This window comes from Ambystoma mexicanum, chromosome 3q (assembly GCF_040938575.1).
Source record: "Ambystoma mexicanum isolate Mex_15411 chromosome 3q, UKY_AmexF1_1, whole genome shotgun sequence".
Lineage (NCBI taxonomy): Eukaryota > Metazoa > Chordata > Amphibia > Caudata > Ambystomatidae > Ambystoma > Ambystoma mexicanum.
In genome coordinates this window covers 793,804,880-793,832,169 of record NC_090926.1, presented here as the reverse complement: position 1 = coordinate 793,832,169, position 27,290 = coordinate 793,804,880, and the positions used below count along the sequence as shown (strand labels likewise).

Below are 27,290 nucleotides of genomic sequence, written 5' to 3'. Positions count from 1 at the left end.
TCGCCATGTACCTGAGATTTCAGGTGAAGTGTCTGACCCACGCACCCAAATTGAAACTTGAAGCGGGCAGTGGAGGCGCCCTGACGATTTGAGCTGAAAACCGTCCTATGCTCACAGGAATTAACACTGTATGCTTCCGCTGAGACCCCAATAAATCCACCAAACACAGAGACCTCACATTTCAAACCTCTCTGTGAAAAGTGTTAAAATATTGGTTGGTTAACAGGAATGTGGTACTATGTTTATCTGCGTATGCCCGCTCCCTTTTGTTGACTTCCAGGAAGCCATTGGTCTCCCCAGTCCTTACATCCCACCACCTTCAATCTGTGGTAATCTGAAGCAGCGATGACCTCATATGCCCCCTTAAAAAATAATAAGTACATACATACATAAATGTCATTTGGCCTCCATCTGAAACATTTGACCCCAAAACGTTTTGTTGCAGACAGCCTGCATGGGGAGTACCATGTAGTCTGTTACCTCTTTCCATTATTATACTGAGTAGAAGGTTTTCTTGTAGTCTTCGCGTTTCTCCTCAAGCCCATTAAGTGGGCCACCTGGAGAGTCCTGGTGGTCCTACGACTGCACAGACAGCACAGCCTCACTACACACTGTGCCAGTCCCCCACAGGTCTGGCCACTCTGGTCTACGGGGCTGGCTGATCACCTCAGAGAAGAGTTGCACTCTTTGGGCTAAAAGATCTGTGAAGATAGTATTGTTGATCCATGCCACAGAGTCCCTCCAATTCTATCTGCTGCCTTCACTCTCTATGCAGAAGACTGTTGGCAAGGACCTTGTGTACAGCATGCACCTTTGTTGGACTCCTTCCCATCCTCCTTACCTCACACTGCATCACTGGATACAGGAAACCATGCCCTCTCATCTCCAGCACTTACAATGTCTTCCTTAGGCCCGCTGCCTGACAAAACCCTACCTCCTGTATCATTGGTCTGGCACATGACTGAGCTTCAGAACATTGTTGCCTTTCGAAATGATAGCCAAGGCCAAACCTCCAACAGCAGTGCTAGTGTATGTGGGAGGTGTGTGTTCAGGGAGGGGGATGGGGCAGAGGTGAAGTGTGTGTTTCTGTGTGTGTGTGTTTGTATGTGCTGCTGTGAAAGGTCACTAGGATGCTATAGCAACTGTGCATTTTCACTGTGCTACAGAACTGAGATCAGGACATAATGATTATGTTTCAGAGGTTTAATGAGAAAATAAAGCAAAGAATAACATAAGGTGCCAAGATGCTCGCCCACCTCAATAATAGTAAGGTATCGGGATGGTAGGTCTAGGTGACAGAGTATATTGTAAGGGAAAGGCCATTAAGGGTTCTCAAGAAAGTGTTCAAAGGAACAGGGACTCCCTCGTGTATTCCAAAGGATTTCAACAAGAAGGCGCTCAGTGTTCCACAGTCCAATTATTCCCAAGGTTCGGCAGATAGTGCAAACCAAAGGTTCCATTTCTTTCCAGGGTCCCAAAACAAATGTATCTGCAAATGATTCATGGTGGTGTCTCTTTCTCTCCAGGATGTTTTGGGTAACAGGTCATCTCATCCTCTGACCCTCCTCCTGAGCTGCAGGGTTTGCCAGGCTGTGGAACCACGGCTCATGGCCGGACAGGTGCTTTCATGGCTCCCCTGAGTTCTCCCAAGGATCCTACTTGGGATTCTCTTCTCTTGGAATGGTGGATAGTCCTGCCAGGTTGAGTACTGGTTCAGTGGTTAGCTGTGGCACACTGTGGTCAGTTTCAGCAGAAGCATGGCCCTCCTCCCACCCACCCACTTGTGTGCTTGATGGTCTCTTCCATGTTCTCCTACACTCTCACTACCCTGTTCTGTCCTCCCAGCATCCTGATATAGTGGTGCCATCTCGTACTTCCACCCTCTCTACAATCTCCCCTGCACCAACTTGGCCCTCCGTAACTATCATCGTCTCTTCAGCCTTCTTCCAAGAATGGTCTGAATCTGTCCCCCTCTCTAACCACTTAATATTTTCCTCTCTCCTGATAGTAGTTCTCCTTCATAACTTAATCCTCTCTTCCCTCCAAGCCATCTAGCCTAACCTCTCGACCAGAGTTCCCCTGTGACATATTTCCTTCCTCTACTCCTCGCCCTTCCAGATTTATATTTATAATTAGTTTTTTGTAATGTGCTTAGTATCAAAGAGGTTTCTAAGCGTGGACCCGGGATTCAAACCTGTTTTGCTCTGCATCATCTTACTTCCAAGACGGGCATGTTGCCACTGAGCTATACTACCTCTACTCTCTATACAAGAGCCTCTCACTCCTTCCCAGTATTTCTCTTCATTTCAGTATCTCTCTTCATCTAAAATTCAATCTTGGTCCTAAAATCTCTCTTCATCTTAAGGCCATCCTTTGTCTCAATATCTGTCTTTGTTGTAATATCATTTTTAGACTCAATGTATCTCTCCACCGAAGGATCCCTCTATGTATTCGATATACCTCTGCCTCAGTATCTCCCTCTGATGCAAAATCTCCCTTTGTCTCAAGCTCTTCCTCTACCTAAAAATATCTATCTGCCACAACACGGCTCCCTTCCTTGCTAACAGGTGCCCCCCCCCCCCTCCAGCAGGTCAGCATCACACCTTAACCAGCTCTCTCCCTTCTCTACTAACCCAGAGTCTCACTCTGACGTCTCAAAGCTATACCCTCAGTTCAACATATGACTATCTCTCTCTTTACTCCATGTGTCCTCCTCCTGGTCCACCACACTACCTCCCTCCTCTCTATCCTACCATTCGCTGAGCTGACCACTCACCTGCCTCTCCTTCTGCCAGTTCTACACCCTCAGGTTTTCCATACTAGAGGCTTCTAGGACTGGGGCCTTCAAGTGTCTCCTGGTTTCCTTCTCCCAGTTAGAGGCGTGCTTCTCCTTTCTGGTCTCCTAGCGATTGGCCCCTACTGGCTGAGCTGGTTGGTTTTTGAAGCCTGCTCTCTCCTCCCTTTGGGATGCACCTGGGGTCATGGGGTGCACCTGTTTAATTTGGGCTGGGCTTTCTTGTGATTGTGCCATGTGCCTGAGGTCAGGTGGGCTGGAAAGGGGCTAGCCCAAGCCTACATCAAGGCCTGCCATCATGTTAGGTTCAAGAGTTGCCCTGGCCATGTATGCGGTCTCCCCAACTGTATCTTTGAATCCTGCTGCCAATGCCTGGTGCTGCCTGGGTCCTTCTGGGAAGCCTTTGAAGCCTTTTTGAATCCTGCTGCCAATGCCTGCTGCTGCCTGGGTCCTTCTGGGAAGCCTTTGAAGCCTTTTTGAATCCTGCTGCCAATGCCTGCTGCTGCCTGGGTCCTTCTGGGAAGCCTTTGAAGCTGTTTGTTTAGAATGTACCTTTTCACCACCGGCAATATCAGCTTTGTATTTCCCCTGGTGTTGGAGAGTGAGAGTACGAGTATGGGTTTTGTCAATGTTTCTTCTCTTGCTCTCGAACGTGAGTTAGTTCCCCATTGCGTATTCGCAACTTTGTATCCATTGGGTTTCCATGGACTGTCTGTGCTTGCGCGGGTATGACTCAGAATAGGAAATGCTGCTCTCGGTATCGGAGCTGAAAAAACTATTGTACGTCCCCACTCCCTAGAGTCTTGGAAGTGTTGCTACTTTGTTACGAGTCCTGCAAACTCAGTGAAACCTTTATTGGGCGTGGGTCTAATTTATTTGCAGCAGTGCCAAAGGAATACATGTATCCAAACGCTCACTGGGAACTGCACACCATTGCAATGCTGTTTCCTTAAGGGTAAGGACTTTATTTTCCTTGTCGCAGGTTTGGGTCCGGCTGGAGGGAGTGTAAGACTATAGGGCCTTCTGTTGTTGGCTCCTTCTTGCCCTTTGGTTCTTGGAGAGCCCACAGGGGCCCATTGAGGATCATGTGAGCCATTCTCTGACTGTCCCCTGCTCAAGCAGCGCACATATCCCCATCTCTTGCTTATGTTCCCCTACTACATTCCACGGTCAGTGGGACAGGTTTTTAGAGGGGCAGTGCTCCAAGCCCTCTCTCCACAAACGTTAACTGGTTTGTACATATCGGGAACCAGGCACTGGGGTTCTCCCATTGCACCTATTCTCCCTTATGCCTGGGGTGTCCCTAAAATGAGGCCACTGTGAACTGTGAGGTGATAAAAGGGGAGGATCATCCCAGGATCCTTGCAGGATTCCATGGCGTAGGCATGATTCCCACACCATCCAACATCGATTTGAGCCGGTTGGGCTCTTCTGTCTTCCCTGTGCTGAGGTCTTCATGTCCTCCTTTTCTCTCTTTTTTCTTTTTGGGTCAGGCCCTCCACTCTGCCCAAGGTTTGCGTTTCTTCATTGGCCCTACTTGCTTCTTGATAGGAGGTTTCTTCCTGGTCAGGGCTTCTGCCTCTTCCCTACAGAGGGCTTCAGCTTTCTGTTGAGTAAGGGCTTGATTTCCTTTTGAGCAGTGGAGTCTCGCTCTCTCGCGTTTGGGCTTCTGCCCTCTTTCGTTCCAGGACTTGCCTTCTCTCAGGCCAGGGCTTCAATTCGGCCTCTTTTCTCTCTCCCACTGCCTTTCTCTTTGCCACAATTGGGCACTCATGCTTTTGGTGGCCCTGCTCATTGCAACCATAGATATGATAGGACAGTTTATTTGTATTGCAGAGCGCGACAAGGCAAGGGAGGGGAACAGGGAGAACAAACAGTGATCTTACTAGGCCCAGTGACATTGAGAACACGCAAGTGCATGGGAAAAAGGACAGGGGGAAAGTGCATGGAAGGGGGACAGCGGAAAGTGAGGAGCAGAGGAGAATAGATAAATAATAATAAATATACATACATAGATAATGGAGGCAATAAACAGGGGTAGTGCAGCCAGCAAGTGGCAAGTGCTGTGTTTACGGCAGCAGAACTGAGTAAGTCTGATAAGTGCAGAAAAAGAAGAAAAGGGGGCACGGGGACTGTATGGGTACAGATTCTGCCCCCAGTGCAAGGGATGGGCAGGAGGCAGTACAGTATGGTGTCAGGGTGAGCAGGTACCTGGGCCCAGGCGACAGAGGGTGGCCAGGTGCACAGTGCCAAGAGAGCAGGTCAGCAGTGGAGAGGGGGAGCAAAGGCAGAAGGAAAGAGGAATGTCTTGAGGTGCTTCCGAAACCGAGATGGTTCTCCACAAGTTTTAGAGTGGCAGGGAGGCTGTTCCAGAGAGAGGCCCCAGCCGAAGATAGAGATCTACCGCCAGCTTGTTTCTTTGAAAAACGACTGACCCTGAGGGAGTTAGAGGTAGAGGAGCGAAGAGCTCGAGAGGGGAGGTATTTGCGGAGGGATAGCTGAAGGTATTTTGGACCGAGGCCCCAGAAAGCCTTGTGGACAATGCAGAAGGTTTTGAATTTAATACGTGCATCCACTGGGAGCCAATGGAGAGATTTCAGGGCTGGGAGATATGATCCCAGGGCTTTAGGCCAAGGACAAGTCTCGCAGTCCAGTTCTGGATTAGTTGCAGAGGGCAAAGAGTAGAGGCAGGTAGATTTAGAAAGAGGCTGTTACAATAGTCCAACATAGCATCCCATAAGGACTGCTGAGGCTTGGCCAGAGGAACCTTCCATGAACTGAACTTGGAATTGGGTTTGGAAGCCCACTTTCCCACTTTTTCTTTTTGGTTCCTTGTGGTGTTCCCCTGACTGAAAATGTTTGAGGAAGCTCATGCGATGTTGGCTGATTCATCTTTTCTCTCGGGCTCTTGCACTATCTTCCTCTGGTTAGTGAGCCAGGTTATCCTCGATTTCTTTGATGATTTCTTCCAGGAAGTCACTTCTTTCCTGTTCCTTTCTCCACCACCTGACAACAGAGATCAGTCAGCCGGAATCTTCTGTGGTCGGAATCTCCCAACGTTTATCTCTCCAGATGGGCAGGTCTAGGGAAGGCGTGGACTGCTGAACTGCTTGAGGTTCTTCCTAGGGTCTGCTTGTTGACCAGGTCTTGTGTTCTTCCCATAATGTTGGATTAATCTTCGGTGGTTCCAAGGTGTGGATTGTGCAGCTCCCTTCTCTGTGAATAGCAGATGCTCCAGTGGGTCAAATATCTTTGACTTCGAAAAAAAGAAAAAGAATCTCTGGGCTCTCTGAGTTCATTGGTTTGGTTCTATCCACCCGAGACCCTAAGGACTCCCAGAAAATCCCACCCGGGTTGTGTGAGGGATTGAAGGTAAGTGTTTCTGCGTCAGTTGTTCATGGACCGACTACTTAGACCAGTCTTTCTGCATCGCACTTCTGGCACCACGTATGGTATTTGGTTTCCAAAGCATATATGAGATTCCCCCTTGCCCACTGTTGAAAACAATGCCTGCTGTATCATGGGTCCCTCTGCTATCCCAACGTATGAATTCAGATTTAGGAAACCCTCTGGTAATCCCGAGAAAACCTCTTTTGAAGTGTATCTCCTTTGCCCACAGGAATTGTGCAACTTTGTAACTCCCCAATTGATCTGAGGAGAGGGAGAATGAATTGTGCTTATTTTTCTCCTCTCCTGCTCAAAATAAGTTTGCTTTCGATCGTGAATACGCGCGTGCGTATCTGTGGGGCTTCCATGGTCTGCTTGTGCATGACTCATAATGGAAAATGGTTCTCTAATCATCGGTGCCAAAGCATGAAAGGTATGTCCGTCCTCGCTAGAATCTCGAAAGTGTTGCAACTTGGGTTCTGTGAGTCTGGCAACCCCGGCGAGTCCTGCAAACCCGTGAGTCCTACAGACTGTGCAAGTCTGAAGGATTTCTTGTACTGAATACTGCAGCAGCAGTGTCGAACTAATACATGTATCCAACCACTCGGTGGGGACCACTGTACATTCCAATTAGAGGTCAAAGTTGATTTTCCTCTTGCCTGGTTTGGGTCTGGTTAGAGAGAGCTTCAGACCCCCTCCAGAGTACAGGCCCTTCTGTTCTTGGCTGCCCCTGGTGCTGTTCTTGGGTCCCCATGAGGGGCTTATGGAGGGTCTTGGTAGCTGCCCTCTGACTTATTCATCCCCTGTCTAAGTGCAGGGGACTTTGTCACAATATGTTGTGTCGCTGCATACCTCTCAACCCACTGAGTGTCCAACAAGGGTAAAGTCAAATGTTTCATGAGTGTGCTCCTTTATGAAGGAAGATAGACCCACCTCCCCTATTTAGAAAATGGTAGCTCCTGTCCATATGAGTCCAGGCGTGATTCTTCTACTGCACTCTTTCACATGGCGCCGTGTCTCACCTGCTCCCCTTCCCTTTTATGCCCACCCTTCCTCCTCCTCCACCACGCCCATCCTCTTTGCACCTCCTCTGTATCTTTCCCCATGCACCCCACTTCCTGTCTCCACCCTGTTCACCCCATGTATTCCTTTCAATCTGTTTCTTTATATGCATTCCCTCTGCCCTTATTATCCCTGCGCCAGGGCCCCAACATAGGGGACCTTTACATTATTCAAAAAGCAAAACTGATGACTTTCTCATAGCTTTTAAGTGTGCAGAATATACCATGTAAGAAGGGATTGGAAATAACTAGTTACATGAGGAAGGGTTTGGGGCCGCTGCCTTCCCTGGGGCTCTTCTCAGATCCTGGTGTGTCCTCATTGCCACCCATGAAGTACTGGAATAGTACTGACGGGTGCCTCCTGAGGGTCTCTTTTCCACCCCACGGCATCAAAATCTCCCTCGCCAGAGCACCTGACCACAGATCATGGCTGCTGCAAGCCTTGAAGTGAAATTCATCATGATCATTTTCCCAACAGGGACAGCGGGCAATTTTTCACAAGACTTGTAAAGTAAAACTAGGCAGTGTTCATGAGCCTACTAAGTCCGGACTGAAATGGATACAGTGATCGAAGTGAGCGGGAACGGTCGGGAGCAGTGTTCCACTACTTTTACTGCACACTTCTATTGCTCTCAATAGAAAGCATGTAGGCTCTGATTATGGGGGTCAGTCCACTCAGTGCTGGACTGGCCTGCAGGAACTCTGGAGATTTCCCGCTGGGCCTCTACACCATGGGCCTATTTTGAGCGGGTGCCTGTTTTTTTGCTCCACTTCCCTCCCAGTCACCCCACCGCTTTTCTTCCATCTATCCTCACCGCCCCACCTTCTATTTGAAGGAAAGAATGTGTTATAAAGCTTCCAGGATGTTATTCCGCACACTTCAATGTGTGATGCCAGTTTTTTGTTATGTTTAACTACCTTGTATTGTCTACATGGGGTCACGTGCTTTGACATTCACGATTCGGACCCATTCAGCAATTTGTCTTGCGTGGAGATCCCCACCCCTGCTCCCAGCCCCCACCACTACAAGTGGTGCTTAAAGGGCTTGGGCTCGCTCGCTACATCGCTCGCACGGTGTAACATTGGGCCACTTTGCAAAACATTTAAACATTTCCCGGGCCACTTATTGGCTCCACCCCTAGGTGCACTCCAGTTGGATTGTTTGAACCAGTTTAAGGCACCATCCTAGGAAAGAGCTTAGTTATTTATTTATTTCATTTGTAAAGCGCAATGCAAACCCTCAAGCATCTTGCCGCTGTTCAGCGGGAGAGTGAGGCAGATACTCAAAATAATTATAATTTACCCTTGCTGGATATTTATACGGGCATGTATTGCAGGGTGGAGAAATTTGCAAAATAAAATCACCAGATTTTGGAATGCTGGTTTTGATGCCCCGTTTAAATATGCGTCCCGCTCGATGCCCAGGGGAAGTGGGCGGGGGCAGTAAGAAATGTGTCTGCTAAATTGGAGCAGCTCTTTTTTTCTGTGCTGCGTAGAACCTGTTTAAGACCTTTTTTGTTGAACTATATAAGAACCTTTGCTGAGCCCATGTTTCTTTATACTGAATTGTAATTATTGAGCTTATATGTGTTGCACGCTTTTCCGGTGATTTAGTTTCGCCTGAGCCCTATGACGTTTTAAAACTGTATTGTTTTTTTAATGGGGAAATTCGATTAAATAAATATACTACTACACCGTAGAATGGCAGAGCATAAAAAGCACAGGAACATTCTCCAGTCCGATGCCCCCTGTGAGGCCCCTGAGCCCTCTTAAGTACACTGGCAGAGGCAGTTACGCCCTGGCTTAGGGCCCGGCTCAAGTTCGCTTCTGCAGTTTTCTGTATTGTCCTTATAGGGGAACGGTTGGGAGGTGCAGACCGGAAAGTGTACAGCAAGATGTAGGACAGGAAACCGAGAGGCGCAAGGAGACTAGGGCAGGGGCATCACTTCAGTGTGGAAATGATGCGGGGGACTGCCTGGCTTCCTTTAGGGCACACGCCACCAGTTTGATTGCGTTCTCTTTTTTTCTTCAGGTGCCTTGCCCAGCGGAGAGCTGTTCCTCACGGGCGTACCTGCATTCACTGCAGCGTACACCGTCAAGAATGCGAGCAGTGGTCCAGTGCTCCCCCTTCTGGGCACTGATACTGTCGAGGTAAGAAGGGCTGGGTTTGGAGGGGCCACCGCCGGGAACGCACCTATGCGCACACCAAAAGCGAGTGACAAAGCCTGGCACACACGGTGTAATCATGAGACTGTCATGGCCAACATATCTGCACACACCAAAAGAGACACGCACCAGCAGACACACACAAGGAGACAACGTTGTGGCCTGGCAGACAGTAGTACGACACCTCAACGAAAATACTCGCTGAACCAAAAACATGACACACATTAATAAAAAACGAGCAAAATGGGTTATTGAAGAAAATAGAGGCTAAGGCGAATAGCGCTGTACAAAAATGACCACATGATGGCAATATTACATAAAACATGTAATTCAAGGCGGACGTGCAATTTCAACTATAGAAAGTAACAGGGGAGTCATTTTAGACAAAAAACAAGTACATTAGCACACATTAAAGAAAACACAGGGGATTTCGGCAGAAATGAGTAGCCCTTTTCTTGCACACAATTAACGCCATGGCCAGTATTACCCTCTACAGCACACACGGGACAGAAACGGATGCACAAGTTTGGAGAAACACCCGATGGGGAAAACATTATTTGGGTCCATACATGATCCTGCACGCATCTCTCCTGACACAAAGACACAGTGTCACATCATCGCACACGTCACTTCAAACACGAGGAGACGCTGGCTCGGGCTATGCATGCACACGCGCACCGTGACCGGAAGCATTGACACAGCTCTGCAGAGAGCGGACACACCAGCAGCACGAGCTCGGATCTCCACGCCGTCCTATTGACACGCCGGTCCAGCCCCGCGCACATGTCTGTGCAGCGCATGCGCCGCGGCCACGCACAGCAACTCTGTAAAGAATGTGTCCCGACATTAAGCAGACTGCTATCGCATAAACCATATGAATTGGAAACGTCTGCCTTTTGTAGCTTCAACACTTCATTAGATGCGGCCATTTTATGTCCAGGTTTCCAATCACTCTCAGAAGGTCCCATAATCGCCTGCCCCAGTTCCATCTTAGAGTTTCTTTTTGAAGGGTTAGTCAATAACGGATCCAAATGCACTGCATTTTCATTCCATCAAGTTGTTGGTTTCTGTGCGTGTTTGTTATTCGTAATGAAAGTGTATGCATGTTGGGACTTGGTAATGCGTATAGATGTACTGAGAATCCACTGGTAAAATGGGCACGATGCTCACAGTGCCTTAAACACCTGCTGCTCCTCTAGGGCGGTTCGTTTTTACAATCAGCGGAGGCAGAGCTTAGAAAACACACTGAAGGCTGGATGCCACTCCTGTTTAGCGCGTCACAGTGGTTCTTCAGTGCGCAGTGGACTCTAGAGCAGCTCACAGAAGAAAGACTTCAGAAAAGTGTGGATTGACGATGTTGTGCACTACTGCTTTGGGATCTTGGGCTAATGCTGCCCAAGATTTTCCCAGGGTGACAACCAGGGGTGGCCTTAGCGGCAGCAGCGTCACGTAACAAAGCAAAAATGTGGTGCCCTACCCCTGTGCACACCAGGTCATGCAGGGGGTGCGACAGTTTTGATGCAAAAGCATCAGCACCCTATTGTTATTAAATGTGCCCCGCTCATAAGAGCGGGGCGCATTTGATTTGAATAGGGTGCCTCCCACGCCTCCTCCCACCATGCAAGCTTGGGGGAGATCTTGAAAGACTCATCCAAGCTGGTGTGGCAGGGGGCTAATCGTGCACCGGGCAGTTGCCCGGGCGGTCTTGATAACAACCATTGGGTTTACAACTGGTTCTTGTCAGAGGATCACGTGCCTACATGCACAAACCTTTTGGAATGTTTTCAGCAAAGAAGCTGGAAAATGCAGAGAGGCACGTGTGGGCTTCCATACAATATGACACTGGATCCAGCTGTAGTGAGCTCTCCATCATCCAATGAAGGCAGGCCTCAGTCTAACACCGAAGAAGTGTTCGAATGATCAACCTCTATATCTAGCAAGGACCACTCTTGCGTCTGTCTGGGTGGAAGGCTGCCCACTGGTGTGAGATCTGGTGAGTGTGGCTAGGCAACCTTGTTCCCATATGCTGTCACACCATGGGCTACACCCTCTGTCCCTTCTCCTGCAGGTGCCCCGCCATAGGGTGTCCCCATTACCCTCTCCCTTTCACATATATCCCCTTGCCTAATGTGCTTTCTACAGGGCCCTGTTATGCCCAAAGAGGCTGAACTCTGACAGGTGATGACTGAGGACAGCTCCTTCCCCCAATGGGTCTCCCCATTGGACACCACATCCCCCCACGCTCTTTTTCTCTGCGGTCTCCAGACTTCTCTTCTTGCTCTCGCTCCTTCTTTTACCCACTGATCTGGGACCTCTTCACCCCGGTAGCCGTTGTCCTCTTTTCTGTCTTCCGGCTCTACTTCTGATGGACAAGCATCTTGCTGATCGGGGGGCCTGGACGCAGTGTTTTTCTTCCTTGATGGATTTCTTGAAGTTGGATGCATTCCTTCTAGTTTGTTTCATTTCCGATACAGCTGTCACACTATTGTCACTTACATGTCCTTTCCAAATCAATCAAGTGCCCCTCTTTTTCGTCTGTCGTTTTCATACAAGGACATCGTCTATTAACTCGAAAACTGGGGCCTTTTGTTGGCAGTGTATGATTCGCTTCTTTCTTTTAGATGTGTGTAGCCATCTGGCCCAATTTAGCGTGGGCAACATACTTGTCCCCTCAGGGAAATAAATAAATAAATACACAAGCACCAAGCTATGGTAGTAGTTTGTTCATTTGTTTTAGGTAGTGTTTTATTTACATGGATTGGCTTACCAGTTTGGACTGTTCCAACCCGCCCCTATGGGGCTGATGGAATGAAGAAAAAGAAAATAAAAAAAGAACATTGGGCAGAAACTCTGCTGCACATTAGTGGGCTGGCTAGGAGAGAAGGACGATCCCGGAAAAGGACCATTGAAAAACACAGGTGGAGAGACAAAGAAGAGGAGGGAGAACAAAACAGCAGCTCTCTGGGGGGGGGGGGCGGGCATAGCCTCAATCAGCCTCTCATGGCCTTACCACCTTTAAAAAACCCAGCCGCATGCATGAGTGCAGTCAACATCTTCTGACCAATGGTGCATGCCTGGAGCAGCGGGGGCACTCACAGGGTTGTGCAGAGCTGACACCCACCCCCAGAGACTAGACTGGGTGGGTCCATCATCAAAGTCCCCGGACCGCATGGATGGGGCGGTCTGGGAGGTGAAGAGCGGGCCGGGGGCGGATGTAGTCTGTCCCACCACATCGGGCAGGGTGGTGAAGTTAAAGTTCTGGGCCAATTGTTCATTGCATTGCGGCACAGTTGAAGAATGAGCTCCAGCTCAGTGGCCAGAACTCTGAGGAGTGAGGGCCTGCCCCCTTGCGCCATGCTGGAGCAGTGAAGCGAGGGGGTGGGGCCCTAAAGACAGCCTAGGCACCGCCGGTGTGATGATGAACAGAGAGAGAATCCCCACAGCAACGAGGACACTGCCTGAAGAAACCAAGCACCGGCAGTGACATGGGCAGCACCCCCTGCCTTGGGCCATGGGGGTCGCCAAGGAAGTTCGGAGTGCAGCAATGAGTGCAGGGGCCCCCCATGGCACAGGGCCACAGTAAACAATATCTTGGATGCCGTGGGGTGCAGCAGTGTCACATATTCCCACTTTGCATGCGGGCCAATAGAAAAGAAATGATTGGGGTGGTATATTTATGTGTATGCTTCTAGTTATAGTTCATAGTAGGGTTGTGCATGTTATTAATTAAGAAGGGGTTGTATTTATATTTGGACAGGAGGTTAGGTGGGGATCGATAAAAGGGTGTTGTGCTGGTGTACCCTGATGTGAGAGGGAAATGAGAAGTAGCCTACCAAAATCTGCCTAGGGGACGGAACCACCCACTGTTATGATATGAGAAGATATGATATGATATGGCATTTATAACGTGCCTATACACAAGTGGTTTAAGTCGCGACAAGGCAAGGGAGGGGAGGGGAAACAGAGGGAGGACAAAAAAAACAACAATCTTACTAGGCCCAGTGACATTCAGATCGTGCAAGTGCAGGGCAGCCAGGAGGGGAGAAATGCCAGGGGGCGGGGGGTGGGAAGATGGGCAAGTGCAGGACAAGTATTCAGGAAATAACAAGTAGTGTAGCCAACAGGTGGCAAGTGCGAGTTTTAGAAGTGCAGACAAGTGTCTAATAAGTGCAGGAGAAGGCTCTGTAGTGTTACAAACACAGACCACAAGTGCATGGGGTGTCAAGAGGCAGTGCCTGCATTCAGCTGGACAGGCAGAGACCTGGGCCCGAATTCAGAGGGTTGCTAGGTGACCAGAGCATGTAACAGACAGGAGATCAGCAGGGTAGAGGAAGTGAGAAGGCAGAATCAAAGAGGAAGGTCTTGAGGTGCTTCCGGAATGGGAGATGGTTCTGCTCAAGTTTCAGAAGCGCAGGGTGACTGTTCCAGAGGGAGGCACTAGCTGAAGAAAGAAATCTGCACCCAACTTGTTGCTTGGAGAAGCGACTGGCCCTTAAGGATGTTGGAGGTGGAGGAGCGAAGAGTTCTAGTAGAGAGAGTTGGAGGTATTGCGGTCCCAGGCCCCAGAAAGCCTTGTGGACAATGCATAGGGTCTTGAACTTGATCATTGCCGCCAGTGGGAGCCAATGGTGAGATTTCAGTGCTGGAGAGATACGATCCATGGGCTTGAGGCCAAGGACAAATCTCGCAGTCCTGTTCTGGATGAGTTGTAGAGGACGCAGTGTAGAAGCAGGTAGATTTAGAAAAAGGCTGTTGCAGTAGTCCAGCCGAGAGAGAACCAGAACTCTAGAGACAGTGAGCTTCTGGGAGAAAGTGATGAAAGGAAAACTTCCTCTGAGGAGGTGCAGCTGGTAGTTTGACTTCTTAGAGACGTCAGAGATGTGAGGAGAGAAGGAGAGTGTGGAGTCAAAGATGAACCCGAGGTTCCTAGCCTCACAGGTAGGAGCAGGAAGAGGGCCCAGATGGGCGGCCAGAGATTGACAGGAAAGGAGGGTGCAGGTGTGCCGATGAGGATGATCTCTGTCTTACTGGCATTAAGGCAGAGATCATTGGCGGCACACCACTCCTGGATTGCGGACAGACAATCCGGGTTGAGAGAGGGAGAAGAGGTGGCTGATAGGAGCCTGAAAGCAAACGTCGTGTCATCTGCATAGCACTGAAGGTTGGAGCAGAGAGAAACAATGTGGTGGGCGAGAGGTGCCAGGTATTGCTTTAACAGCCAAGGAGAAATATTAGACCCCTCGGCAACAGCACAGGTAGAGATAGAGATAGTGGAGAGGAAGGACCCAACTTGGACCTGGGAGGGTCGGTCAGAGAGAAAGGAGGTCAGCCAAGCCAGGGCCTGATCAGTGATACCCAGGTTATTACGGAGCCGGTTGAGCAGGATGTCATGGTTGACAGTATCAAAAGCAGAAGAGAGATCGAGAAGGATGAGGACAGAAGGATGGTTAGTGTCAAGGTTTGATAGCAGGTTTTCATGGATGTTCAGAATAGCAGTTTCCGTGCTTCTGGGCACTCTGATGCCTGACCGGTGGTCATGGAGACAACCAACAGATTCTGGGGCCATCTCTTGGTTGTTTCTCAAAGTAGGCGGTGTCAGTTAGGAAATAGATGGTGTGTATTTTATACATTAAAGTTGTCCCAATTGGGATCCTTAAAAAATCCAACTTGGTGTCTGTGTCCCATTGGAGTAGAGAAGGTAAGGACTCAGAGCATAGCACATCTCCAGTGTTAACATTGATTCTTCCTATCCAGCTTGTCTGGGGGTTGGGGTGGTTGGTTCCTGTGTGGCCTGTTCCTGGCCTGGGGTGAGGGAGGTGTAAACCCTCATCCGGACCAGGGCCAGAACAGCAGTGGGTACATGTAGGTTGCCATCCAGGATGCATATATCTTTTGCAGGTGCCTATGGCTTCACTGCTGGGAACCTCAGCCATCTGCAGCATCAACTATGAGTTCCATCGGGCTTACAGCAGCGTTGTCACGTGGGGTACTTCTACAAAGTCTCAACATCCCATAATTGGCCATGCCATGCTGTTTACATGTGGTTACAGTTGTGTAATCTTGTTGTAGGCGAACCTGAGATATCTTGCAAAACCTTTGAATTCGTATCTCTTGAAAGGTGGCTGACTACGATTTCACCACATCTGGGACACCTGATTCATTGAACACCTCATCAAGCATGGCAGCACCCATAGCATATGCAGCAGACAGGATGTTTTTGACAATGGGAAACGTTGGCAACTCATCAATGGATAGTCAACAAGTTCTTAGTTTCCTGCTTGTGTTGGTCCATAAATCAATGGCATCTCTTTGCCATACCTTAGTGGAGAGTTCAGAAGGGCACAGTGCTGAAGGAGTAACCCTAATGGCGTATTGGCATGCTTCACAAGTTTTCACATTCGTTTTGACCATCATGTCTACACCAGGGAACCATGAGTGGCTTCAGCAGAGGATGCGTCACAGCGACAATGTCTTGGTGACCATCATGTATGATGTCCAATACGAATTGTTGCATCTTCTTCAGGGTTTCAATTTTTGTTGCTCTTAGGAGTAGTTCTTCGGTTGGCAATGTGAGTTCTGTGTACACTTTTCAAAAGTCAAAGTCAGGCAGCCTGCCTCTGTTGCTTCTCTGGGATGATTAGTAACTACTCCCTCCCAAGCACAGTAGCCCTCATCAGGAGATTTCCCGGGAACCTGGCTTGAAAGAGGCTCTTCCATATTAAAGTCCTGCCTCACACTAGTGGGTGGCATCGCAGAGAGCCTTGGTAACTGCAGTCTGAGAGGAGGCAGAGTAAGACAGTGAGAGAGTGCAACTGGGCTTAAGAAAGTGTTCCTCCATATTACGTTTATGCAGGCTTTTCTCTCCTTCCTTTCCCCTCCACTTCCTGTGAGTCAGTGCTCTCTGTGTATGACATCAGGAGGCAAGGAAGACAGGGATTGGACTCCTTAAATCAGGCTTGCTTTCGTCCAATCCCCTTTGGCATTTTACCTATAAAAGGTGAGACCTCCCATTCCTTCTTTAATTCACTTTTGGAACTTCAAGGACATCGGGAAGAATTCAATTGGATACTGTTGGGAGAGCAGTCCTTTCCAAAGCCCTCTGCCAAAAATGAAGAAAGGTGTTCCAAGACAGAGGAAAACTCTGCTCACTACCCATCCTTAAGAGCACATTGGGGGTGACGTTGCTGAGGACCAAGGACTACGTCTCTGCTCGCAAACTTCCTAGGAAGGAAGAGCAGAGACTGAAGAAGACCCACCTTGCCCTAGAGCCCCTGTAGTGGCACTCAACAGAACCCAGAGGACCAAATTAGCTGAGTCCTCTGTTTTCATTTCTTGAACCACTTTGCCAGGGGTAGCGAAAGTGACATCACATGACCCTTGAGCTCTGATGACATCACAGGAAGCGATGTCATTTGTCCCCACCTGATGTGACATTACAGGAAGTGATGGAACACAACCTTTCACCCCTTGACAAAACAGGAAGTGGCATCACATAGCATTGTTCCTAAGTACACTATGAAAAATATGATTACAATATCACTGTAATGTGATATACATTTCATACAAGAATGGATCACCATATGTATCATCAATATCAGTGTGTGTATAGGCCCATATTACCAAATGACTGTGAATGCAAGCAGACGTCCTAGGCCAAATTATAATGATGTGTTATTATTTTATAGCACTTACACGCTGGTAATATGTATCGGACACAATGCCGATGGGTAAGAGGATTTGAAACTGAGCATGACATACGCACTAACTTGAGCCTTAAGAGATGGGTGTCGAAGAAATTAAAGTGGTTGGCGAAGTATGAACAGGTTGTTCACCTAGCAACAGATGTCAATAGTGGCACCTACATTCAATACTATATGGAAAATAACACAAAGCCAAAGTACATCTTCACACATCCAAACAGTAGGATAATACGACTATACGCACTCTTTAAATTTAATGCAACTGAAGTATTGGAGATCAGAGGGGAAAATGTGGGAATAGTGTGTAAAGACAGATAAGGTAGACTATGGGCCTCATTACGAGGTCAGCTGTAAGGGGTTAAAGGTGCCGGTAAGGATGCCGGTGCCGTTGACCCCTTACCGCCACATTATGAGGTCCCTTAGCAGGAGCCGCTAAAAGACCAGGGAGCTAACAACGGGCCCGTTGTTAGCTCCCTCCCCATTCCCATTGAGCCCTGTGGGGGCTCAAATGGGAATGGGGATGGGTTCCCTGAATGGGGAAATACCGGGTCCTCCAAGGTTGGAATGACCTGGTAAGTCCCCATTCAGGCAACCCAGACCCGGTATGCGGTATGGGGGTAGCCATGGCACTAATAGCACCATGGCTACCTCCATACCCGTAATGAGGCCCTATGTGGTGAATCAGTAATTGAGACAGCTGAACACATTCTGTGCCAATGTCATAGCGTAAAAGCCCCTAAGAAATAACCGCATGAAAGCATAGGATAATCAGATCAACTGTGATGAAGTAATGACAATGTGGGATAATCTATTAGAGGGCAATGGCATAAGTCTCATATGCCATATGATGAAATTTAATGGCAATTGCATGGATGTGCTTCAGTCTCTCTCAGAAGGAATATTTTAAATTGATGTATTATAAATTCTATTAGTGCCATTGTTTTTTATTCTAGCACTGAGGAGGAGTGTTTCTTACCAATTGTTGTTCTTTATAGTTGTATGTTCTTTTTTATCCGTATATGTATTTGTGTTATGCACAACCACTAAGTGGTTGTATGTGTATTATGATTAAATAAATAAAATAGCTGCTTTCCTCATACTGATCTTTGATTGGCCTCTGGCCTCCACCTTCTTGTTTTGTTCTCCCCTTTTATGGTTGCCCACTCCATTTCCTGTTGGCCAACCCACTGTTGGTCTGTTCACTAATCTCACCATTCACCTCTTCACCCCCTGCTGATTGTGTGTTTATCTTGTTTACTTGTGCTCTATTAGCCACCCCTCCCCCTTCCCACGTTGCCCTTTCCTTGCTCTCACTGGCATCTCCTCACCACTGTTGCCCTTTCTTACCCACTGTTGCTCCCCTCACCGGCTAAAGTTTTCTTTCTTGGCCTCTGCTCTTTTCTATTGCATGCTCCTATCCCTTGTGACCTTGTTTCTCTTTCAACATGTCCTGTCCTGTGTTAGTCTCTTCCTACCTTGGCATCACCTTTCCTGTGCGCAGCTCCCCAGTGGACCTTTCTCCTCTAGCTCTTCTTTAAGCATTGTGGTGCTTTCTCATCTGCAGCTGATGCTCTTCCCTGGACTCTGGTTCAGTCACGCTGGGACCCTCATGTCTCTGGAATTTGGATTACAAGCACTGAAGAAATCATCGCAAGTTCGTTTTCAAGTCTTCCGTCCATATTGTAACCCGAGCCAGCACCTGGTGCCCCCTGGTAAGAAGACAACGTCTGCTGCCCCTTACTGGCTACCATTGCCGCCTTTAGTTGATGACAGACTGGAACAATGCAATTCTAAACCTCCCCAATATCCCAAAACACTGTATGCACCATATACAGTGCAGGCTTTCTTTATGATCATATACATATTTATCTAGGCTCAAAGATAAAATAGGTCCTCAAGGTGCAGGAATTTCATGGGACCCAAGAGGACCTGCCATCAGGCAATCTGTGATAGGCCAACCACTGACCATTGGCTCTTCTCCATCCTTGATGCTGATGTCATGTCTGTGCTTTTTCCTGCAGGTTGCGAACTTCTCCAGTCACCTTTCGCTTCCTGCCAGTCTAGGCCCTTGTGTAACACCACGGGTGGGTGTCCCACTGGGCAGCAGTGGTGCCCTCTCAGAGAAATGTGCCTCAGCATTACCAGTCCCTGCAGCACCTATGCCTTTGAGAATGTCACATCAAACATCTTGCCAATTCCAAACCCACCTCGCTTCCCGGGAACATCCCCCTTCTACTCGCAAGTGGCTGATGTGCCTCTGATACTGGGGCCTGGGACAGACAATTATCACACCCAGGTAAGAGGTTCAGTGTCTCTTCTTTACATCTTTGATTTTCACCTCTGCATGATTCTTATCCTACTATTTTACCTTTTATATCCTTGCTCTTTTGCTTCTGCTCCCCTCTGGTCATCCGCCTGGACCACCCACTTTTCCTCTAACATACCATGTCTCCTGCATCTTCAACCCTGTACTCCTCTGCCTCCCTCAGCAATGTGACCATCCCCTGCTTCTCTTCCTGTACCTTACTCTGTTACTCTGCCGCTTCTTCCTGCTGGGTTTCTATCGTTCTACTTCTTTGCTCCTCTGATCCCCCTGTACCTCTTTCTGGCTCTTTACCTCCATCCAATCCTTGATCTCTAACTTTATTTGCATTTCCTCTTCTACCTCCCTCTTGGCCTGTACCACCACCTTCCTCTACCTCATATCCTTGTACCCCTACCTACCTCTGCTCCACTACCTCTAGTGGCTTTGGTTTACCTCAATTTATCTCCCTCTCCACCTCTGCCTCTACCCCCTCTGCTTCTGTAACTCTACTTTCCTCTACACATCTACATTATTTTGCTTCTCCAGCTCCAGACCCCTCTAGTCCTCTGTATTTACCTAATTCTGGTTCTTTTCGTTTACCTTCCCCTGTTCTTTGCATCTACCTTTGCCCGGTCTATTCTGCTAGCTCCTGGTTCTCCATGTATTTGCTCCTCTGCTTCTACCTCCCCCTCTCTTTGGTCATTTACTTTCATTTGGTGTTCTACCTCTAAGTCTAGTTTTATGGTATTATGGTCCACTCTGAAATGTATCACTCTGTAATGTTTTAGATATATTAACTGCATACCGAGGCAGACAGCTTCTGATTGTCTGAAACGGCTTATAGTCTTGATAATGCAGGGGCGGCCAATGTTAAGTTATTGTGATTTTTACCGTCAACTGCTGCCATTTTCATGGTCTCCAGGTGGATTTTGAAAGGAAGGAGAGCTTGCAGGATGGGGGATTGGTTAGTAGACTCGAGAGGGAGAGTGCTAGAGAGCTTGGATGTGCTGTTGGTAGTTTAATTTCAGAAGAGGCAGTCACTGTTTACTGGGTTTGTGTGTAGTTGGTAGTTGGTGTTCAGTGTATGAGTGTGTGTGGGATGGCTTGTGTGTATGAGCTTTAGTTTTCTGCAGTTTGTTGCGTTTGGTTGGGTGTTGCTGAGTGTGTGCAGTTTGTGTTGGCTTTATGTTTCTGCTGCGGTAGAGGTATGGGTGGTTTTAGTTTAGTGTTTGAGGGCGAGTAAGCCCGATATTGGAAACATTTTCGTAGGGTTACTGCTGGGCATAGTTTGAGCCTTTCTTTGCGCTGGTTAGGTTGGTCTGGCAGAAATCATAGTCTTGTATGGTGGTTTGCGTTAATTATTTTGTTTCATTGGGTCTACAGGTTTTGGATCATAAGGGTTTCGGTTATTTTGGGCGTTTCCTCTTGTGTTGATCATTCCTTTTCAACAGTGTTTCCTGTTCAGCTCTGTAAGTTAAAGAGCCATGTCTTTAGCAGTTTCTAAATTTTAGGTGATCTTCTGTTTGTATGTCCTTCGGGCGTGAGTTCCAAAGTTTTGCCGACATGGAGTAGAAAATGAACCACCAGATTTCTGCTTTGTGTATTGTTTTGCTTCAAGTTGAATGTCACTGCTGGACCTTAGTGTTCTGTTTGGTTTGCAGTGGAGATTTTCCTTGTATGAATTCTGCTCCTTGGCCATGGATTACTTTGCCGGTTATGCAGAGTGTTATGAAGATTTTTCTTTTTTTTAATAGTAACCAATGTAGGGTTGCTAGTGCTGGTGTGACATGTTCTCTCTTATTGAGTCTGAGGAGTAGTCTTGCGGTCACATTCTGTATTCACTGTATTTTTTTTTGTTGAGCCATTCTGGTATTCCAACAAAGATGTTATTGGCATAGTCTATTCTTGACATGACAAGGGAGATAACGGCACGTGTTCTGTGTGGAAAGGTGAGGAAAGGTAGGATCTGCTTGATTGCATGTCGGTGGAAGAAGCACATCTTTACTACTGCATTGACCTGTGGTTCAAGTGTTAGGTCATTGTCCATTAAGATTCCCAGGTTTTTAACCACTTTGAAAGGTTCCTGACGGTTTCTCATTTGGTTAGGCCATGTGATATGGTGTTGGTTCGACAGGTTGTTGAGCCTGATCATGATTTCTGTTTTGTCTGGGTTGAGTTTGAGGCTGTTGGTGCTCATCCATTCGTTTATTTCTGTGAGGCAGTTGATAATGGTTGGGTCTTGTTCCCCACTACTGTTGATTTTGTAGATGATTTGGGCGTCGTCTGCCTGGTTGGAACAGATGAGTCCATGTCTTTTGATGGGGTCGTTGAGAGGGGTCATGTATCTGTGGAAGAGGAGATGTGAGAGTGATGAGCCTTGTGGGAGTCCACAGGTTGTTGTGCGCGGTGCTGACTGGAAAGGGGTTTGCCATGTTCTTTCCGTTCTTTCAGTCAAGAGGCATTTTAACCATATTAAAGCTGTGTTGCTGATTCCTATTTCCTCAAATCTTTGGATGAGCATTTCGTGGTTGCCTGTGTAGAACACTGTTGATAGGCCTAGTAGTATTAGTGCTGAAGTGGCATTCAAGTCTGCATTGGTTTTAAGATCATCCCATGTAATGCTGTTTCCATTTCTCTCATGGTTCTGAAGCCGACTTGTGCCTGGTCTAAAATGTGGTTGTTTTCTACAAGTTCCAGGATTTGTTCATGTAGCCTTTTTGGAGTTTTGCCAGGTACAGGATGTTTGAAACTGGTCGATAGTTGGTAAGGTTTTCTGGTTTCCTGCTGGGTCTTAAAGGAGTGATTTGATGTCTGATGATTTGAAGACTCGTGGCGTGTTTTCTATTGTTAGTGAATGGTTAAAGAGGTTGCAGAAGTATTCCATCTGTGTTTTTTGGGTGAGGATAGTCTTGCACATATTTGCCGGGCAAGGGTCTGCAGGTGAGCCGGCTTTGTTGCTTTGGTTCACTAGGCTGGTGAATTCTTCTGTTGAGATTGGTGTGAAGTCTGTCAGTCTAGCAGTTGGTTCTGGTTTTGGCTGGTTACAGGTGTTGTGATGTTTTTGGCATATTCTTGATGACCCGCTGGATGATTGTGATTTTGTTTTTGAAGTGCTTTGCAAGCTCATTGTAGTTTTTGCGAGGGAGTGGGGATGTTGTTACAGGCTGTCAGGTTTCTAATCTCGTTAATGATGCAGGACATCTCTTTCTGGGTGTTGCTTGAGTTAGTGATGTGTTTGTTGGAGTATTTATTTTGTTCAAAGTACTTTGGCTTTGCATAGTCGTATCTGTCTCTGGCATATGAGTTTCTTTGCAGAGTGCATTTCTTCCTCCATTCTTGTTCCAGTTTCCTGTTTGTTTTCTTTAGCGCTCTGAGGCGGGGTGTGAACCATTTCACCATTGTTGCCTTTAGCGAGGAGATGGAAGGTTTTTTCCAATGCAATGTCATCTCGTGTTTTTGTGATCCATGATAAGGATAGGCCCTAAATGAAAAGGTAGCGCCTCGCTTCTGAACTCCTCAGTTGCCTTTCCAAAGGTGAGCCAAGTAGTGGGAGATGTGCAGTCAATTTGGCCTATTCTGACTGCTTCCAGTCAAAGCTCAAGTTGCGTGAAGGAGGGAGCTCAACCGTGGCCATTCCTGTGTTCGACTGTGTGAGCAATAGATCTGGTGCAGCTGTCAAGTTTATTAAAGCATGCAAGATACTTATGAATCCCTTGAAAATGCCACATTGCTAAAGCTGTCATTATGTGCAGCTGTCTTGTTGTAGGTCTGGTGGCAGAAGGCACAGGGTAGTTCTAGTGCTAGAAGTATGTATAGAAGTTACACTGGTTGGAGTATCGGCTTTGGGCTTCTTCTGTTATACAGTCTGGGGTAGCTTTTCAGTTCTTTAGCAGTTTCAGGTCTCTGACGCTGTTAATTGCAGATGTTCTTGGTTTCCACTGTTCCTGCCTCTTTGTGTTGGGTGCATATAAGGATGGACAGCAAAGGTAGAGGTTCTTGAGAGCTTGACTAGTTCTTCTAGGTCAAGGGAAGTAGTCAATTGACCTAGTTATTCTCTGATGATCATAAGTCTGGAGCAACTAGAACGGGGACAAAGCAAAGTCATCATTAAGGTGAATGGACATGCAAGGAGCTTGGTGGGTGAAATAACTGATTCCAAGGCAGGTGGCACCCACCAAAAGCAGGTGACACCTGCCAAAAGCGTGTGAGTTTAGAGCTGTCCATTGGCAATGCCAACAGTTTGGGCTTTTGTGCAGACATCGGAAAGGCACTTGCCAGGCACTGCTATAGTGGTATTAACTGGCTACTGATGGTGAGTACCTGGCCATTTTATAGCGATGCCTGGTAAATGCCTAACTCCTTTAAACAAGCCAAAAATGTTAGATTTGCCAATGCTTGTTTTTTTTTCTACAGCCGCCATCTTGCTTGATGCTCGGTTTTCTTTCATGAAAGAAATCCTAGCTCAGACCTCTCAACTCACACGCTCTTGGCAGGTGTCACCCGCCATGGAATTCATTCATGCCCCAACCAAGTCCCTAACCTGCCCATATAATTCAATGGACTTTCACCCGCCAAAAAGGATATCATCTGTTTGCACCTGCTCTGGGGACAGCTATGCAGTCACTCGCCGACATCTTTTCATCAAAGGAAAAAGTATAAGACACTATTAGCATACTGGAACCGTTTGCTGGGATGCTAATAGCAATAATTAACTAGGAATAGCACAAAACCAGTTGGTAATTTATTTTATTTAAATGTTTTTTTATAACACGCCTAATACCGTACCTGAGTTCAGTTTCTAAGCGTGAATCCGGGATTCAAACCTCTGTTGCTCTCTGTGGTTTTGCTTCCAATACCAGAGCGTTGCCCCTGTGCTATCCACTATCTGTGTCCTTCGATAATAGCCTCCACTTTGCTGACAATGCTAATCACCAACATGTAGCCCTATTTAGGTGTGCTACAGGCTGCCAAACATCTGGCAGGCTACTGCGAAATGTGCACTGCGCATGCTCCATCAGAGAGAGGCAGCTATGTGGTCTTAACTGACAGCTTGCTATAGTGTCATGGCAGTGGCAGAAGGTTGTAACCTTTTGGAACGATCAGATAGGTGGGTGTGGCTCTGGATGGGAGTTGTAATTTTCCTGGTGGCTGTATCACAAGAGTGACTGGATGTGGTGTCATTCTCAGAAGGGTAACAGCGGCTTGGAAGCAGCATCAGAGATATGTTTAATGGCAATGCTAGTTACTGTTTTATGGGTACTTGTGTTTTTTAGGTCCTCCTCTCTGCAAAGGAGATTGCAGTGTACCCGGATGACATCATCGGAATCCAGCACACCGCAGGAGTTGATGCGCTTCTCCACTGCCAACCAAGTCGCGACTCCCCATGGAGGCAGAGCTACATACGTCTGACAAGGGGCAGCTGGTGGGAGGGCGGAGGGCTTTTCAACTCCACTTGGGTGGACAATGTCATCTGTGACCTTCGAGTGACCTACGCCTATGACCTGAGGAGTATCGCAATGACCCCACTACTCAGCGGACAGGCGGAGCCAGGGTTTTACCTGTACACCGCAATCATTCACAACATGGTCAGTGAGACTCAGGTCAGTTGTCTAGTGGACACGCAGAGCCGGGTGGGAGGCCTGCAGATTATTCATCCTGTGCCGGTGAATGGCAAACTACACATAGCCACCCAACACAAGACATTGCTGGTCATCAAGATCCTATCTGGGACAAATGCCACTGTGTACTGGATGGCGCCGATAGGCCGAGCTGGGTTACCTTTCCAGTCCTCCTGCCCCACAAATATCCTGGCAACTGTGCCAGCTTGCCGCAGAGACACTGCAGACAGCTGGTTCTCCTCCATCTGGGCACTCCTGTCTGACAGAAGGGATGAGACTCTGAATATCCTGGTATCCAATCAGATCAGCTCGCAGAACCTGTCTGTAAAGATCCAGTCCCACGATCCTATCACGAATCTGCAAGTGACGTCGCCAGGATCTCGCAGGATGCTGGTCGATGTGACACAGGTGAGATGGTTTGTTGCAGAGGAAGGTTTCTTTGCTCTACGACGGGCCTACACTAAGTCAGCAATGCCTGGAGTGAACAGAATAATGCACACACGTGCACACTTCCCACACTCACATTTATGCACACTCACCCAACGTGCACTCGCATCATCTACAGACACACTCATCCGCAAACCTATCAATGCACTCCTACTCACCCCCCCCACACACACAAACATGGGTGCAGCCCCCACGCCCCATACTCACCCACATTCTTCTAAATACACTTAAGGGTGTACCTTCCCAAAATGACTCACCTGCACGCATATACACTAATAGATTGACACATTCTTTCACACTTTAAAAAGATGTTATCCACACATATGTACAGCAATACAAAAAATTCATTAAAAACAGACCCGCCCACAATCTGTGAGGCATCTTTGTTGTTTAAAGTGCATTTGGCAGATCCCTGCTCCGGCAATTCCTCCTCCATCTCCAGTAGGAAGCCATCTGCTATTCCTGCTTGGAATAACTTGTCTCGGTTCATGGCATGAGTTAGACATACCTTTGCTTTTCATGTCACCTGCCTGCGGTCATTATCTCACATTTGCCTGCAACTTTCAGCCATCTTAAAATCCCAGCTATTTCTTTCCTTGGAGTTTGGCAGACATCTTTGGTCGGGGACTTTGAGGTGAGTGATACATTCATTGTTTAGTCACAGAAAGGTCTCATTTCCGACAGCTTGTGATCTTCACAAAAACAGCCTCTTCTTGCTGGCCCCAATCATTTTAGGGGTAGGCACTGACGATGTTAAACACATCATCCGCTCCACGGAGGAAGTTGAAAGAATTGGTAGAATTTCCCAGTCACCTCTATGCAGAATGATGCTTGTCAAATGAAGGTCTCTCGGAGTTTCCCTTGTACCTAGCCGTTAGAACTGAGGGCAGCACCATCCATCTGCATGCACGAGAACTTTGGAACCCATTTTGCAGGTCTTGCGGATCATCTAAAATGGCGGTAGTCGTAGCGGCATACGCTATTTTTCCAATCGGCAGGATTTTGCTGGATTTGCCATGAGAACGTGTGCAGCTGAACGGATTTAACACATCTGCCTGCACAATCAGTCATGTTTATCGCCAGCAAGAGATATTCGTGCTGGCAGTAGACCAGTGGAATTTAATGGAAGGATAGCACAGGGGCAACACCTTGTCATGGTAGCAAGAAAACGCATAGCAACACAGGTTTGAATCCTGGCCCCATGCTTAGAAACTAGTCCGCGGTATTAAGCGTGTTGTACAAGAACAATTATAATTATTTTGGAATCCATTATAAAAGACCCTCCAACAATCGAATAATTGTTGCAGGCATTTGCATTTTCAGAAACCGCCTGGGAAAAAAGTCACCAGTATTCACACGGTTGTGCACAGTGGTTCTCGACGACGTCTCAGAAATTATGAATATTGCATGGGGGGTTGCTTTTTGCATGAAAGGGTAAATGGAGCCAGTCCCTTCCATGCAATATCCACTTTGGGGAAATGACCCCCTTTGTATGTGTCTTTAGAATCCCTGGGGTTTGAGTCCATTGTCAGCGACCAGGTCAAGGGATGTTTTCTCAGGTGCACCCGCATATCTTCACTTTATATCTTAATATCTTGTCATATCTTTCCCGTGTTTTGTGTCCGGATGTTTGTAAGTCGTGCAGATGCTATTTTATAACTACCGGAAACAGTAGTTTACTAATTTACCACGCGTGTGAATATGCACTGTAAACGTGTCCTGTGGCTAGTACATGTTACCAAACGTGGACAGGGAGGGCCACGGAAGGCAGTGTCCCCTAATGCAATGTAAAGTGGTACTGTGCAGCCCTGG

The 27,290-nt window shown here is 47.6% G+C and overlaps 1 protein-coding gene across 1 annotated transcript in view; it reads left to right on the top strand.

The window, feature by feature from the left end:
* LOC138583003 (polycystin-1-like) overlaps nucleotides 1-27,290 on the top strand; it is a 569,194-nt gene that overhangs the window by 201,216 nt on the left and 340,688 nt on the right. The window contains exons 9-12 of the mRNA XM_069654860.1: nucleotides 9,275-9,393; nucleotides 18,673-18,820; nucleotides 19,130-19,404; nucleotides 24,687-25,439. Of these exons, the coding sequence (XP_069510961.1) occupies nucleotides 9,275-9,393; nucleotides 18,673-18,820; nucleotides 19,130-19,404; nucleotides 24,687-25,439 (1,295 nt within the window). The remainder of the gene's footprint in view (nucleotides 1-9,274; nucleotides 9,394-18,672; nucleotides 18,821-19,129; nucleotides 19,405-24,686; nucleotides 25,440-27,290) is intronic.